Source organism: Alligator mississippiensis, chromosome 2 (assembly GCF_030867095.1).
Source record: "Alligator mississippiensis isolate rAllMis1 chromosome 2, rAllMis1, whole genome shotgun sequence".
NCBI lineage: Eukaryota > Metazoa > Chordata > Crocodylia > Alligatoridae > Alligator > Alligator mississippiensis.
In genome coordinates, this window is record NC_081825.1 from 236,268,220 (window position 1) to 236,283,772 (window position 15,553).

At 38.3% G+C, this 15,553-nt stretch overlaps 1 protein-coding gene across 4 annotated transcripts in view; it reads right to left on the minus strand.

Annotated features, from left to right (window-relative positions):
* Positions 1-15,553, minus strand: part of NUMB (NUMB endocytic adaptor protein) — a 128,495-nt gene that overhangs the window by 8,367 nt on the left and 104,575 nt on the right. For 2 of the 4 annotated variants that reach the window (XM_019496526.2, XM_019496523.2), the window contains exons 4-8: positions 12,534-12,566; positions 6,497-6,571; positions 4,601-4,741; positions 2,487-2,688; positions 285-587 (exon numbers count right to left, since the gene is read on the minus strand). In XM_019496526.2, the coding sequence (XP_019352071.1) occupies positions 285-587; positions 2,487-2,688; positions 4,601-4,741; positions 6,497-6,571; positions 12,534-12,566 (754 nt within the window). The remainder of the gene's footprint in view (positions 1-284; positions 588-2,486; positions 2,689-4,600; positions 4,742-6,496; positions 6,572-12,533; positions 12,567-15,553) is intronic. The other 2 variants (XM_019496527.2, XM_019496524.2) reach the window with 1 other exon arrangement.

Consider the following 15,553-nt stretch of genomic DNA (forward strand, 5'->3'; position numbering starts at 1 on the left):
ATGGCTTTCTGAAGTCAGAGAACAACAACTCTCCTCATGTTATGCTAATGCCTGTCATATTGCAAAGACCCTAGTCCCTTCCTGGCAATGAAAAGTCCTTCTTGACCTGATGGCACTTTTCATTTGCAAGAGGTTGAAGTGGAGTAGGAAGGATTGATATAGTAAAAAAACAGAGCGATGTGCTTGTTTAAAGCCAGAGGTAAGTGGGTGGAGGGAGTGAAAGTAAGTTTCCCCATCCTCACGTTTCTGAAGGATGAGTACTTTAAGACACCATTTATTTTTACCTGAGTTTTTCATAGGGAAGTCTGTCTTTCTTTGCACTGTTGAAGGCAGCTCATTTATTCGCAAAGACAGCTGCCGTTTAAAAGGAGACATCTTCTGGCTAAGGGCAGGGAAACCTCGGAAAGAGCCTTGTCTGGCAAGCTGCTCTATAGGTGCATGCCTCCGTGGTATAGCATGGGGATTGTTCATCTCTTTATCTAGAGGCACAGCACTATCAGCAGTGGGTGAGGTTGGGGAGCCCGGGGATGGGGCAGTATTGCTCGGTGTGGCTCCAGGAGCAGCTGTTGTTTTCACTTCTGCTTCAGCTGTGGGAAAAAGAAAAAGTTTAATAAAGTAAAGCCATTATTAACACTCCTCCATTACCTTTTTCAGAAGAGAATGCAGCTTTTCAGAAGAGAAAGCTGCAATTACAGCTCTACAGCTAGAAGAGTTTCACCAACGTCAACTGTTAGCACACACCCAGCATCCAATGCAAAAAGTCAGGCCAGGCACTTTTCAGGGGCAACCACCTTATAAAACATGCATTCTTCAGCTGCTACACAGTGACATGTTAAGTTTCTGAAGCCAGTGGCAATTCATTTCAGTTTAAGTCTCAAAAAATAAAATAAAAAAGGGGGGGGGGGGTGGAGGGAAGGAGAAGAAGACTGTACTATTAAACTGATGCTCAATTGGAAATGGAAAAGTTGATCAGAACAGCTGTTAGTGTTATGGAGATGTACATGTCATGACCCAACCTGGATTTAATGCAGGGAACGTACTTATCAACCTTTGTGTATATTTCATTTTATCACTAGCAATTCTAATATGCTGCAGGTCATGGGGGACCTTGGTAGAAAGTTTATCCTCTAAGCTACAGCAAAAATCAGGTTTAAGGGGAATGCTGCATCATTTTTTTTAAAAGAGGAGAAATCAACTTCCTCCCACCCAGCTACCTTCCATTCTAGCGTCATAGGAGAGGCAGCCTGGCTACTGATTTCCTGCGCTCTCAAAAATGTTAATTTTCTTTAAAAGATATCAACAGAACAACAATAACCAATAGTCTGGCAAGGAGAAACACTATGCCAGGGAGCTCGGCAGGAGGAGCAGTTCAGAGGAATTCACTGGGTTGTCCTTCCCCACAAATATCGATTAGCTGCAGCTGCTCAGGGAACAGAAACTGGCCAGTGAAAAAGCTCTACTATGTTTTTGCTGCAAAAGGATTTCACACACCTCAACTGAGTCAACTCTGTGACTCATGCCCACAAGTCACAAATGACTCTCGTTCAAGCTTCATTTAGTACTTTCTAAAACTGATGTATGGGAAGTGGGTGGATGATGAAAACTACAAAAATAGCAAAGATTAATGTTCTGAAATAAAGTAGGAATATGAAATCTGTTGTGGAGCCATCAGACTGCAAATTATACCCCATTATAAAATTACATGGAATACACTAGTTCTTATGATGTTATACCACTAAGGCTACTAAAATTGGGGCCTTCTGCCTTTTCATTTAATAAAAATTGGTGGAAGTTGGAGCCATCTTCCTGTGAAATTAAAATACAGAAGTCTAGAATCTTTCATTTCAGATTGCTCATTTTAGCTCTTGGCAATTTTTGCATCCAACAAAGAAATGGTAACGAGTGCACTCACTTCATAAGTCATGTTTAAGATCTAATAAGTAAAAAAAAATAGACCTTCTTAAAGACCAATGGCATTGTTTTGTTTTTTTCCTGAAAAGCTGTCAAGGCCAAAAATCCAGACAGCAATAATTTTGGCAGTGGACCAGAAAACCTAAATCTCCTTTAAAAACAAAAAAACAAAAATCAAAAAACCTGATAAGCTGCTTGTTTTGTTCTTCATACTGAATTATTAAGCTTTTTGAAAGTTTGCTATAACATTTCTATTTAAGGCCCTTGTTCTGGGGTCTGTCATTTCTACTGCCTGAGAGATGAAACTAAAAAGTGCCAGCAGCTTTCTCCATGTGTATTCACAACATGAAGTAGTCCATGTTATTCTAAGGCCTGTAGGGAAGTACTCCATGCTGAGGGGAAGAGATCCTACCTTTCATTTTCAGGAAACAATTCACCATCTAATTAGCCTCATCTTCCACAAAATTGTAGGATGCAGTGAGGAAGTTATTCCTTTCTTCCTTGCACAGACTTTGTCACACCCGTACGGATTTTGTTGGCCATTGCATAAAATCATGCAACCTATATGCCTTTACCTTTAGCATCCTGCATCTGTCTCATGATTTCCTCTCGTTCTGCTTGTTCAGTAGCTGTAGTGACCCTAAATGACCCCTCCCTTGTGAATGTGGTTCTACTGGCATCAAAGGTGGCAGTCACTCCACACTCCTTCTCTCGTTTCTGCTTTCTCTCCAGGCACGCTGCAAATGCACAGCCCACGGCATGACTCAACCTTTCCCCCTGTACAAAATAGCATTGCATCATAAAGGAACTGGAACAAAACCACACAGGTGTTGAGCATTTCTAAGTGATAACTTTCCCTTTATAAAGAGAAATCTAATTAAGGCTCTTCAAAGAATGATTGTTATTGGCCTTAGCACCCAGGTCTAAAATTGAAGCTTCTGTACCAAGGCTAATGCCTACTAATGCATCAGCAATGCTGGAGAAGGCCACCCAGGAATGAAAGATTGTCAGATAAGCTGTTTAGTTCAACTACAACAAAGATATTATTGCAATAACATGTCAACACTAGTCCCTTGCCTCTGGGAACAACTGTGCTCAGAGGAACTCCTACAAAATGATCGTTTACAGTTATAAGCAATGAAATCTAAAGAGTTGCTATTGTTGCAGACAGAAAATTTTCAAAGGGTCTAGACCCAGCCTACCTTTCTTTGGGCGTTACCTGCACTCACATAAAAGGTAATTAATGAGAACAAATGTAAGTGTGTTTGTACCTCTAATAACCCCAAGTAAATGTCGATAGTTGTAATTCCAGGCAACCTCCTTCAAAAGCTAATAGTCTAACTGGTATACTTTACAGTCACCCAGTAAACAGCCAGCCCATGACTAGTTCAAAGACCAAGACTACTTTAGTGAAAAAAGGAAGTCTCATGTCTAATTCTTTCTGCTTAGATGAGAGACCAAGAAGCAGTTTTATCACAAAAAGCAGTGAAGTGCTAAGGATTTTCATGCCTCAGTCTGGTTTGACCTTGGTTGGCTGGTGTAGGCACAAGTTGAGTTGATTTCACTGAGCAACCCATTATCATTACATATAAAAGGCATCCAAGCCTTCTGAAAAGGCACCTTCAGTATTACTGCTGTGGTCTGGAATTCAAAAGAGCCACTGTTCTGTAACTGCACTAAGGAAATAAAATGGAAGTCAAAGTCTAGAAACCCATCTGTACCTCTGACACAGGATTACTCAGAGGAACTGTCAGCATCTTCACTCACTAATCAAGTAATGCAATTGAGTCTCTTATTTCACTGAGGAAAATCAGGGATTCTTGTACTCCATCATAAGTTCAGAGGTTCCATCATAACTGGAAGTTCTGGTTTACCACCTCTCTTTAGAAAGGTACTGCCATCTCCAAGTCTAGCTAAAATTGCTCTGTATGACCTGTATTAATGTATATAGTTTCTATCAGAATTTTAACTTAAAAAAAATGTTTTTTGCAATGCCAACAGCAGCATTTTCCAACCTCAGAATCTCAAACTGTTTATAGAGGGTATTTAAACTTCTCTACACTTTACTGAAGAGGAGACCAGACCAATGAAGTCAAATGGCTTGGCTAAGGACATACAAGTTAGTGACAAAGGTTATTGACCTCTCAGTCCCCTGCTGAAACTACACATATATGGACTCCCTTTGACATTTAAAAGGAGAAAAGGAATTACAGTACCATGTATGCAGTTTAGTTCCATTTCTTGTCGATTTAATTTCTTTGATGTGTTTGCATACAAGAGGATCAGATGCTACCAGCTGCACATTTAGTTATTCACTGCGTTTGGCCTGGAGAATTTATTTCACAGTTTTTAGCTGCATACATTTTCAGATGACAGTATCTTTTGTCTATGTTTAGACATGTAGCTCTGTTCTGCTAGAGACAGAAGCTGGTTACATTCCATTTATAGACCAGGCTGAGCATCTTTTCTGTCCATAAAATGAATATGCGACCACACACAGGATAGCAAGCGATATATATTTGACTTGAAACCACTCCATTAATTATATAATAACCTGGCTGAAGCCAGAGCACCTTGAAGCATAGTCTGCAAGTAAATTCAAAGTTTATCACAAAAGACTTAAAATCTGCTGGGCACAGCTCTTGCTCTTCTAGTTACAGAAGCTAGATGCAGACCCTGACAAACTTACCGTGTCTTTTACGGCCATGAAACAGTGGCATATCCAGCGTCGGGTGGTGCCATCTCGACAAATGTATGAAAACGCTCTGTCAAAGTTTCTGTCCGGTGCACAGAAAGAAACCTTTTCTATGGTCTGATCAACTATAAGATCCTACAGAGGAAAGAACACAAAAAACAAAACACCCCCCCCCCCCAAGAGAGAGAGATACTTAACACAAAACATTTTCAGCAATAACAGCAAAGAAGGGGGGGGGGGGGGGGGGGGAAACCAGAGACCCCTGGGTTCAAGTGCAACTGAAACTTTTACTAGCTCATTGTAGAAAGTGGGGTGTTTGTAGTTAAAGCCAAGCCCCCAAATTGTCATCCCTATATGGATAAATGGCACAATGAGCCAATTAGTGGCATGAGTGGGCAAAGCGAGCATGCACAAGAAATAAGAGGCTCCAATAGCTACACAACATTTTTAATATTCCAGATGATCAGTAGTATTGATAACTTAGGCTAGATGGTCAACATCTGTATACAAAAGCAATGGGAGATATGCTCATAAAATTGCAGACTCAGAGACGGGTATTAGTCTGATGAAAAAACAATCAGTTCAAATATATTTTAAAATAATGTTTTCTATAGAATTGTTCCTGTCTGAGGGATTATCTAGTGTCTGTCTCAGGATATTCAACCACCAGGAGGCAGTAACAACATTCTATGCTTCAAAACATCAGTGCATACATAGCCCTATTTGTAAAATATTACTTTAAGAAAATAAGATGTACAGAATATAATTCTTAAAAGAGATGCTTTTAAAATCATTTGGAAAAAAGGCACTAAACCTGGCTTTAAGGTAACATGCATAGTGGAAACTGAATATTGAACTAAGTATTTCAGCTTTTTAAAACATTCAGTGAATTTAATGTAGATGAAACATGCCAGATGAAGCATCTAGAGACCAAAGTTAGAGAGCTTGTACATTACAGGGGAGACTTAAATAAGTTCTGCCTATCACCCTTGCCTTACCTCTCAAATCTGACCTGCAGAGGCCACCTTTCAGGTGATACACTTTTGAAATTGATATACTTCATGGACATAGAACAAACAAGGATGCAAGTTGCACTGATGGCAGTGGCACCGTTTTAAGTATTCACTCACTTCTGAAAGGAGTCAAATGCTTGAAGCTCCAACTACCTCACTGCCATCTTTATCTAAAGATACAGGTGGCTGGACACAACAAAAAAGGTAACAATGCTATAACTTTCAGAGCTTAATGCTTTAGAAAAACCCTAAAATATGACATACAAGGTTTTAACAAGTGAATGATTTTACATAAGCCTTCTATTTAGGACTAAACAGTTACCTTAAACATGAATATGAATTATTAAAATGGGTTTGATTCCTAGATGCTTTATCCATAATGAAGGTTTTATAATTTTAGCAAGGACAACCCTTATTGTAAAGTTTAGTGCATTTTGGAAGCCTGTTCCTGTTCATCATATACATCATTCCCCAGCTGCACTGCATACCAGGTTGATCAATATATATTTCTTTATGGATTAATCTTGTAACCTTCTTTACTAGCACAAAAAGCTTCAGGGTCATGGAACTATGTCCAATGTCAATAGAATTGATCAGAAAAATATGCTTCTCAGGCAGATGGAACAAATCAGGATTCTGATTTTATATGGCTGCTAATACTCAGATGAACAGAGTGCATTCTGACACCAGACGGAAAAAACTCAAGTTCTGAGGGAACCACTTGGAATGAATACTTTTACTAAGTAACTATTTTGGTCATATACATTAAGCTTTTTCAACATTTGTACTAATCCAAAAATTAGAGATAGTTTTTGGAAAGTTTTAAAATCATATCCTATGTTTAAATACTCAAGATTTAAATCCAGGGAAATCTAACCTTTGTTTTCTCATCTACAACTCGGAGTCCATCTGCTGAAACCCACAGGACTGCTTTAACAGCCTTCTTTCCAGCCTTTCACGACAAGAAGGGAAAAAAACAAGGAGAGAGAGAAAGAAAGAAAGAAAGAAAGCATTACAACAAATGTTGCCACATTGTCACCCACTTCCACTTTCCAAGAGCCACAGCAGTAAATGCAGGTGAAGTCCGAGTTCAGTAGGGATGCCCAAAGCCAGATACTCAAACCAAACTGCAAATCATTCAAAGAACCAAGCCAAAGCCAGTATTTCAGAAACACAATGCAAAAAGGGGGAGGCAGGGAAGGAAGGAAGAAGACAGGTGGAGTCAAAACAGGTTAATACATTCATTTAAAAGAAAGGATTCTAAGGTTGAATTCTTCACCCACTTAGTCTACCAAAAAGAGTCAGGTAACACTAATGCATAAGGAGTTACACCACAGGTAGCTTCTATAGCACACGTTTAAACAATTTAAAAATTCTTACCTGAACTCTCCACCACCCCAACCCTCTGCCCCATCGTCATGTGGCAGAATCATGGCATCACCTTAAATCAGTGTTAGAAGCACCCACAAGATGTTAATAAAATGCTGTGAACCTTTAATGCATACTTGTACTTTAGGCTTAACTCCAAATATGTTTCAGTTAGTTATGAGTTAAATGTGCTGTGACGCTGCCTCAGAAGTGAAAGTATGTGTTTATGGATCTTTACACAGCAGTTTTAGCTTTGTGATGCAGGAGGAAAGAAGTTAGTTTGCTAGGGACTACTCTGGCATAGATCCAAAACTTTACTCCTCAGTTTTCCTGCCTTCCATTCCTAGCTGCTGAAAGCTCAGGAATAAGGCTTTGAAAGCAGTGAAAACTGCAGATTATTTTATGCATATTAAACTATTTACTGTTCCACGTAAGGAAAAAGCCACCATCAGATAACTTTTAAAGAATGATGCCTAACACTGGAGAGATGAAGCACTTACGCAGTGAAAAAGAAAACCAAAACAAAACCAAAAAGACACAACACTTTCTGGCTGCTATACAGAATTGCTGGTAGATATGTTCTTTCCAATCCCACTCAACCATCTAAATATGGCAACATTTTAACCATGCCCACCCCTTCCACACTTGAAGCAAATAAGCAGTTACAGTTCCCAATAATTTTTCTTCCTGTAGAACTGTGGGTATTGCAACCCGACCACTGCAGGGCTATAGACAGGTGGATGAGTGGGCGAACTCTGATGGCCTTGTGTGAGAACTGGGATGTTTTAAAATGGTTCATCATAGATCATAACAAGCTGGTTATCTTTATAAATCAAGCAATAGAGCAAAGCTGAAGTAGTCCATGGTGCATCTGGATTTAGGTCACTGAACATCCATTTACAGCACACTGCCCTTAGAATTAGTATATGGATGGAATATTTTACTGGATGTGCCAGAGTGATAAGTTTCTTGCAACGCCACATTGGTTTCACTATCAGAAGACAACAGCGTGAAAAAGGAGCCTGCAGTTTACTGCAACAGTAACTGTCTGTCCTTAATTTCTGAAGCAGCAATGAGATGCATAGGAAGATATCCAGAGGGTTTAGGAAAAAAAATGAAGGCGATGTGGAAGGAACTACATTGTAAGGAATGGTTTGGGTTTTTTTAATAAAAAAATAGTAGTTTACAGAAGAAAGCTATACAAGAGAAACACAGTTTGAGACTGCTCATGCTAGACAGCTTCCATCTTACTTCACTGCATTAAACCAAAAATAGACTGGGAAAAGTCTGGAATCAAAAATATATTTAAGATTGCTATTAGTCAACTACAAAACACTGCAATGTATAAATAGTGATTTCTAAATTCTTGCTTTAGAAAGCCATCCGAGTTATCCACACAATGGGTCACGTGCTCCTACCAGCAGTTAGCGCACGCTTTATGTAGACTGTTTTGTCATTTTTAAAAACGAGTGGCAGTTTCCCTTTAAACGATCCATAGTCTTCTTAATTTATTTTAGACAGTATTTTAAAAATCCAGAAAAACAGTCTGGGTGATTAAGGGTCCATTAAAAATTACAAATTAGACTAATGGAACTTTCTCCAAATGGTAAACCAAGTTCAATCCCAGAAATTTCAAGGAACAGTGTCTGAAAAATACTGAAGAATCAAAATGCATGAGAGCTAGTGGTGGTGTGGGGTCTTTAGGAAGAGATGCAGCCATTTACTTCCTGTAGCCATCCTGGAAGCCAGGCAAGGTAGGCCCTCGTCTGTTAGTCTACTATTTATATAAAACTACATTTAATGAAGCCATGGAAGTCACATCTGTTGCTCAGCTGGAAGTTAACAGAATGTGGGTGCTGCGTACTTCTATCTGGTTCCATTTTTTTTTTTTTTTTTTTACTTACACTGGATGCAAAGCCATAACATTCACACAATTCTAGTTTTGGTTCCTGCAGTTTATGTTCCAAATTCATGAAGCGACAAAGCCTGCAGCATTATGGTTCAAGATGTATAATGTTTTGTTGTTTTTCATATTGTTGTGCTGAAAAAGTCTTACATTTCTTGCAGTCTTATTTTACCACCTGGTCAAGAATCAGGTGGACAATACGATTTCTACAAGACTTTAGTAAGGGAATCCTGTGTTCATGTGTGTGTCCTTTGTAGTCTCTCAATTGGCAGCCCTGTGACATCTTTTTTGTACACATCCAGATCTTGCAGAAAACAGCTGATTTTTCTCCTTTTTTCTTCCTATGAGCCCAAGGGACCTTCTACAACTCCTCCATCTGTTGAATCCTTGCATTATCCTTACCAGTTTGGCTTGAAGTTCTGAACTATGTATGCAAAGAAAATGCTTCACAGATGTAGCCTACATCAGCTTGATAAGCGCAAATAACTCCCATAATCAGAGAAGCAAAATGAGATGATTATGCTAATGGTTAGAATGGAAATAAGTGTGCCTGAACTTATGCTACATCCATTGTATAGGTAGTATTAGGACTTGCTAAGATACTGTTGACGAACTGTAGACTCCATCATGACAGAAGATGTCTAATTCATCAAACAATATACAGTAGTTATGCCAGAGACCTGATAAGGTTAATCAATGCAGTACTGAAAGTATCTGTGACAAATGGGCACAATGCGCAGGTTGAGATCATACTGTTCCAGTGTTAGCGAAGGAAGCATATTCTTCCACCAGCGATATACACCAAGTTTTCAAAAAGCCTTCAACACTTTCTACACATGAGACTGATGCTAATGAGCCAGAATTTGAAGCAGAGAGGTGTAATAGATTTATATGGATTGGGCACAGAGATGGATATATCACTCACTGACCAGTGGGTTACCATCAATACATCAGAAGAAGCAGGCATCAACAAACAGCAGCAAAATGCAGTAAACTGAATTGTAAATTAACTTTTCCTAAATAACAGTGCTAGTCACAGAGTTCAAATAGTCCATTAAGATGTCAGGTTTGAGTCAGGTTCTGTTCATAAGACATGACATTAATAACTTGAAAAAACAAATGTTGCATGCTTGTGCATTTTTTTCCTACTATGACAGATTCAGTTCTGTAGAATACAAGATTTCCATTTGCAGCCAAGCTTCTAGCCCTTTCAAGATAAAGTTTTGAACATCATCAGCCAATTAGCTCTACCCGAGAGCTATTCTTTTACTTTAAGACACAGATGGCTGCCATTCATCTTAGGGCTGTATGGACTCTGAAGTCTGAACTGCATACAAAACACAGATATGCACATGTTACCCAGATGTACTTGGTGAGGTGCATATGATGAACCACCGTCCAATTACAACTCTACCCTAGGTAAGTTTCATTATATCTTTCCATCCATAGGCAGGCGACTCAGCCAGGAGTGGCAGAGCTCACAAATTCAAAGTAAAGAAAAACATTTAAGAGAGTATTTTGTGCTTTATGTAATTACATTTTAAAACCCTGACTCCTAATCTGAAATTCTTATTGCAGGACACAGAAGTTCCCATGTAATGTCCTGAAAAATAAGGGGGGAAGGAGGGGATGAAAGAGGTTAAATCATATCAGTGGTCAAGAAGTGATTTTACCTCAGGCAAAATCAGGCAAAATTAAACTTTGCCCCAGCCCTCCCTCCTTCAGTAAAGAGGGAAAAGAAAACTTGGAATATTTTGTAATATAGTGACAGTTTTAAAAACTAAACTTCCTTGGAGGTTTGGAATGTCTGAATTAGTTCCAGTGGAAACAGATCAGTGGAAAATATCCAGATAAGATATCCAAGTGCATATCAATATTTCACAGATATGCCCAGTGAAAGCCGTGCCTTAATGTATAAAAAACTGATTCCCCCCTCCCCTAAATAGATTTGCAATAAATTCAGGTTTGACCTATGTTCTACTGTAGGCATTGGTAATATACCAATGTGTGGGGTAGTATTTCTATGGGTCATTAGAAAAATGTTCTAAATGGTGATTGAAAGAACTTAGCCAGCTGAAGGGGAAGCAAGTCAATTATCTTTCTGGCTAAATATTGTAATAAAATGAAGAGAAGGCTCAGAAAACCAGGAAAAGTACTGCCATGTAGAGAAGTCACTGTAAGAGTTAATGCTTGAATTATCTTACTGCAAAGTAGCCTCTTTCCTGGCAGAAGGTAGATGCTATTACTTTACAAAGAGGTGCTGAATTTAATTATGTTAAAATAGTCCTTTATTCAGTCTGTAGTACTTAATAAATATGACCTCAGATATTACATCAACATTCAAAAGAAAAAATGTACATCTCATTCAGTCCATTAAGTCTGCTGTTTTACCAAGGTCTAACAAAACTTGGTAAGAAACATTTGTCATTACAAATTATGCAAGCAGTACAAATTTTCACTCAAAGCTTTGCAGGCTCTGTTTTTATGCAAGGCCTTCCCTAAGCTTTTGGGGTTTTTTCTTGTTAACAATCAAATCATATCTGTTCTGTGTGACATCTCCCACATATGGCATGCGGGCTTTAAATAGGTCACAGCTTCTCCCTTCGCTACTCATACTCGTCACAGGAGAATGTGTTTCCTCCCAGCTTATTAGAAAAATCCTGGATACAGACGTAATGTTCTGCTTTGGCACGTACTGTAACAGGTTCTCAAAGAAAAGAAAATGGCAACTGAAATTCTGCATGCTCTTTAAGCAAGGCTGAACAAACTTCTGAACAGAGCATTATCTGCTGTAAAGAACTTCCCTCCCCCACTTAAAGCAGCAAAGGGGAAGAAAGGATTTTACATCCAAATCATCAACATGTCTATGAACCATAAGTACACTGCATAATGTATTTTAAAACCATTTTGTCATTTGTAAGTGGAAGCAAAGTTAAACTGTTTAAAAGATTTTAAACACAGCTGACATTTTCATGGTGAAGGAAGGAAATGGTTGATTAACTAAAAAGGAAGCAATTTTGGAGATTGAGATATACATTTTTAATCCTAAAAATGTGTATGCACACAAGACAGCAATTAATCAAATGCTGATACAGTATATTCAAGGAGAATCTTGTATGTTTTGCCTAACAATTTGGATTATAAGTAAAATTTTGGTTTAATCTTTGTACATCTCTGCTGCCTAGGATACAGGTATAATAGATAAAGTGTTCTCCCTTCCCACTCCAAACACACACTATAGATTTAGCCCAGGGGTATGTCACTGTTGCAATGGTTAAGACGTAGGTATATACCTACTACATCAGTTCTGCTTTATGTGACCTAGGCCACAGCTAACTTCAGGAATCAGAAGGGAATTTCAAATATTTAACAGTATTACAATCTAGTCCTGTGGCTTTGTCAAATGAGGTCACACCACTTGGACACTGCCTAAGATCAACTGGTCTACCACTAGACTTTAATTACAGGCTGCTTTTTCTCTGCATTCTTCGCTTGGCAAACCTATTCCTGAGTCAGTCTTGGGTGAAAACATTTTAACACAGATTTCTGGGGTTTTATAATAAACGCACTGACCTACGACAATGCTATACCAGGGATGTAACTCCTTATAGTGCAAGCACAAATAAGGCATTAAACTTACTTTTCCAAAGAAGCCTTTGAAGAACTTCCTTTCCTGGAGGAACAGGGGGACAAGTCGAGCGCTATTACTGTTGGTAGCTAAAATGTCCCAGGGTTTCAAACCAATAAGCACACACAAGAGTTGGGGGATTGGAGGGAAAGCAAGGGGTGTTTAGAGTTATCCAGAGAGGATGCAACAAGCAAATGTGAAAAATCCCATGAAAATGCAGATAAAGAAGCATTACATGGATCTCTACCATGATACTGCCCTGAAATTGGTGGGAAGAAGAGAACCTCAGCCCCAATTTCATGCAAAGAGGTTACTTTGTTTTCCATCTCCCTGTTTAGTTCTCTTTAGTAAGGTTATAAACCAAACTTGGCAGCAGACATAGTGTTTATTTAAAGTCTGTGATATAACAGCCCTGTGAAATTTAAATTTCTAATTTTAAGGAATCAGCTAAGTTTGTTTCACATTAAATCAGTGACTCTCAAGACAGAAGTGTTCCGTAATCCAGAGAAGTCTCTGAAACTGTCGGAACAGCACAAAGTGTTAACTATAGAAAAAGACAATTTGGGGGCTCCATTTGCATTTTAAGTTACTTTTGAGAATTTCAACTCAGCTGTAATAGGTTGCTCAAAACTGAAGCTTCTCCTGGAGGTGTCTCTCAGTGCACTTCCCTGATTGCCTTATCTAAAATACAAGGGCTATCACTGTTTCTTAAAATTGAGCATTTTTCAGATGCTTAGAAATTTCTCTCTCAAATTGAACAGATTTGGTTGTTGGGTTTTTTTTTTAAATCACCAGTAACACAAGTTTAGCAACTGGCTCATAATGTAGGTCCATTTGAGCTCCCATCTTTCCCTCACTTTCCTGCTTCCTCATGCTACTACCTAGAATTCCAAGAAACTCAAATTTACCTGTACTTTACCTACCCACTTTTAAGTGGAAGTCTTTCCCCAACCTTCCCTTTGAAACTCTTCAAATATGCCACTTTACACAAGAGGAACAACATCTGCAGATCTGCAGGACTATATAACCCTGGTAAAGCGTTTTCAGAAAGGAGAGCAATTCAGTGCAAGAACTGAAGTCAAAAGTATTGTACGCTTGTCCAGCATGGACCTGATTTTCACCTACTCCCCTCCCCAAAATAAACACACAAACAGACAAGTTCATTGGATGGCATGCAAGCATCAAACACACTTGCATGCAATTCAATACATTCCTGTTTTATTGATTACACTTTGCTGCTGGTGGTGTAAAGAGACTGAACTTCAATACATCTGAAGTCAGCTCAATTTGAACTGGCGCTTCAGACATTTGGATTAGCCCATGTTTATAGGGCATTAAATTGTCTGTTCAATATTGGGTGGCAGGCTGTTACTGAGCACAAGGCTGGCTTTTGCTATCGTCCCAAATTTTTTATACCGGTGACATTCTAGACGATAAAAATCACAGGATTCAAGTTGGATATGAAAGAACTGTTAAATAAATCAAGGTCATCTCTCTCAATGCAAGACTACTTTATTCAGGATGGCTCCCTGAGATAATGTTATCACATTAACCAGGAGTCTAGTCCTATGCATCTGAGGCAAGAGAAATCTTATCTTCTACCTCACTAAAGAGTAAATGAACTGCATATACCAATCTATTGATAATTAAATAATTCTGCGTTTAAAATGCATATGTTTAGCAATCTCAAAGTTTAAATCTCAAACATGGACTAGCACAATTACATATTTAAATGAAGCTTGCCACAAGCCAACAAAAAGCCGGAAATTCGATGTTAAGAAGGGAGTGCCAATTTTACCTTTGCATTTCCTGGTTGTTTCATATTGTTTTGTCTTGCTGCTTTATACCAGAGCCCAAAATCTTTTTATGCCTAGTTATATAACGTATAGCTTGCACATACGTAAATCCTTTAAAATTTGGAGAGGTTCTCATACAGTGTTTTGTCCGAAGAAAGATTTTAAACTTAGATTCTTAAAAAGACGACTCGTCACGTATTTGGACAGGATATACCGAATACACGCAGGGGAACTAATAAATTCATCACAGTACTCTGCATATAATCAGTAGAGCCTGGTTGCTGCTGCCAAGTTGAGTGATCTCTATTGTGCTACACTAGTAACAATCACCTTTTAAAAAGATACAGCGAAAGCTAGAAGGATTTCACCAGAAGCAACCTTATTTTTAGGTGACAGTTAATTCTGCTCTGTGCAAAGCACTTGTTAAGCATGAAAGAATGTTTTTTTAATACCAAGAAAAAAGTTAAATGGGAAAAGATATCATGCAAAACAGGTTTTAAACAGCACTAAGTTAATATAGTATAGAGATAACTAACACGTTTAAAAAATTAAATTGTTTCTTTTACCTGCTAAAACAAGAACATATATTAAAAACAAATGCATCATTTAAAAACAAAAAATGGCAAGTTAGAAATGGGTAGTACACAATGAAGCCAATTCAAAACCAGAACAGATGACATGAGACAATAGAGAGTACACTCTTGCCTTTGTATTGCCTTCTTGTATAGGAGTCAAATACACATATGGCAGGTTTGCAAAACCCATGTGAAGTTATTCCTTTTGCAATCTGCACTAGATATTTCTAGTTAATAATGCACTTTTAGAAAAATGCTGTGTATAGCATGAGTGCGAGGACCTACCAGATGTGCAATTTAACTCCATTTAGTAATGTAGCTATACCAATGGAAAAGTGTAAGCCCCATTGTTCACACAACACAAAATAAAATGTTGTTAAAAGTAACAGGATGACAATTGTAAGGACCTCTCGCTACTGTTCATTTTAAGTTGTAATTCAAAAAAGCCTTAACTTGTACTAATAGGATACATTAGTTAGGGAAGAATTCTATTGACAAATCAGTAAATGAAAATGTATTTTAAACTAGTTATCACACAGCCTTAGCAGGAAGCAAACAATGCTGTTGCAGTCTTGGGATTTTTTTTCTGGATTCATTGCATCTTGATGACTGCTCATAGAATAAAACTACATGCATAATTCCATGAGCGGTAAAGTGCATT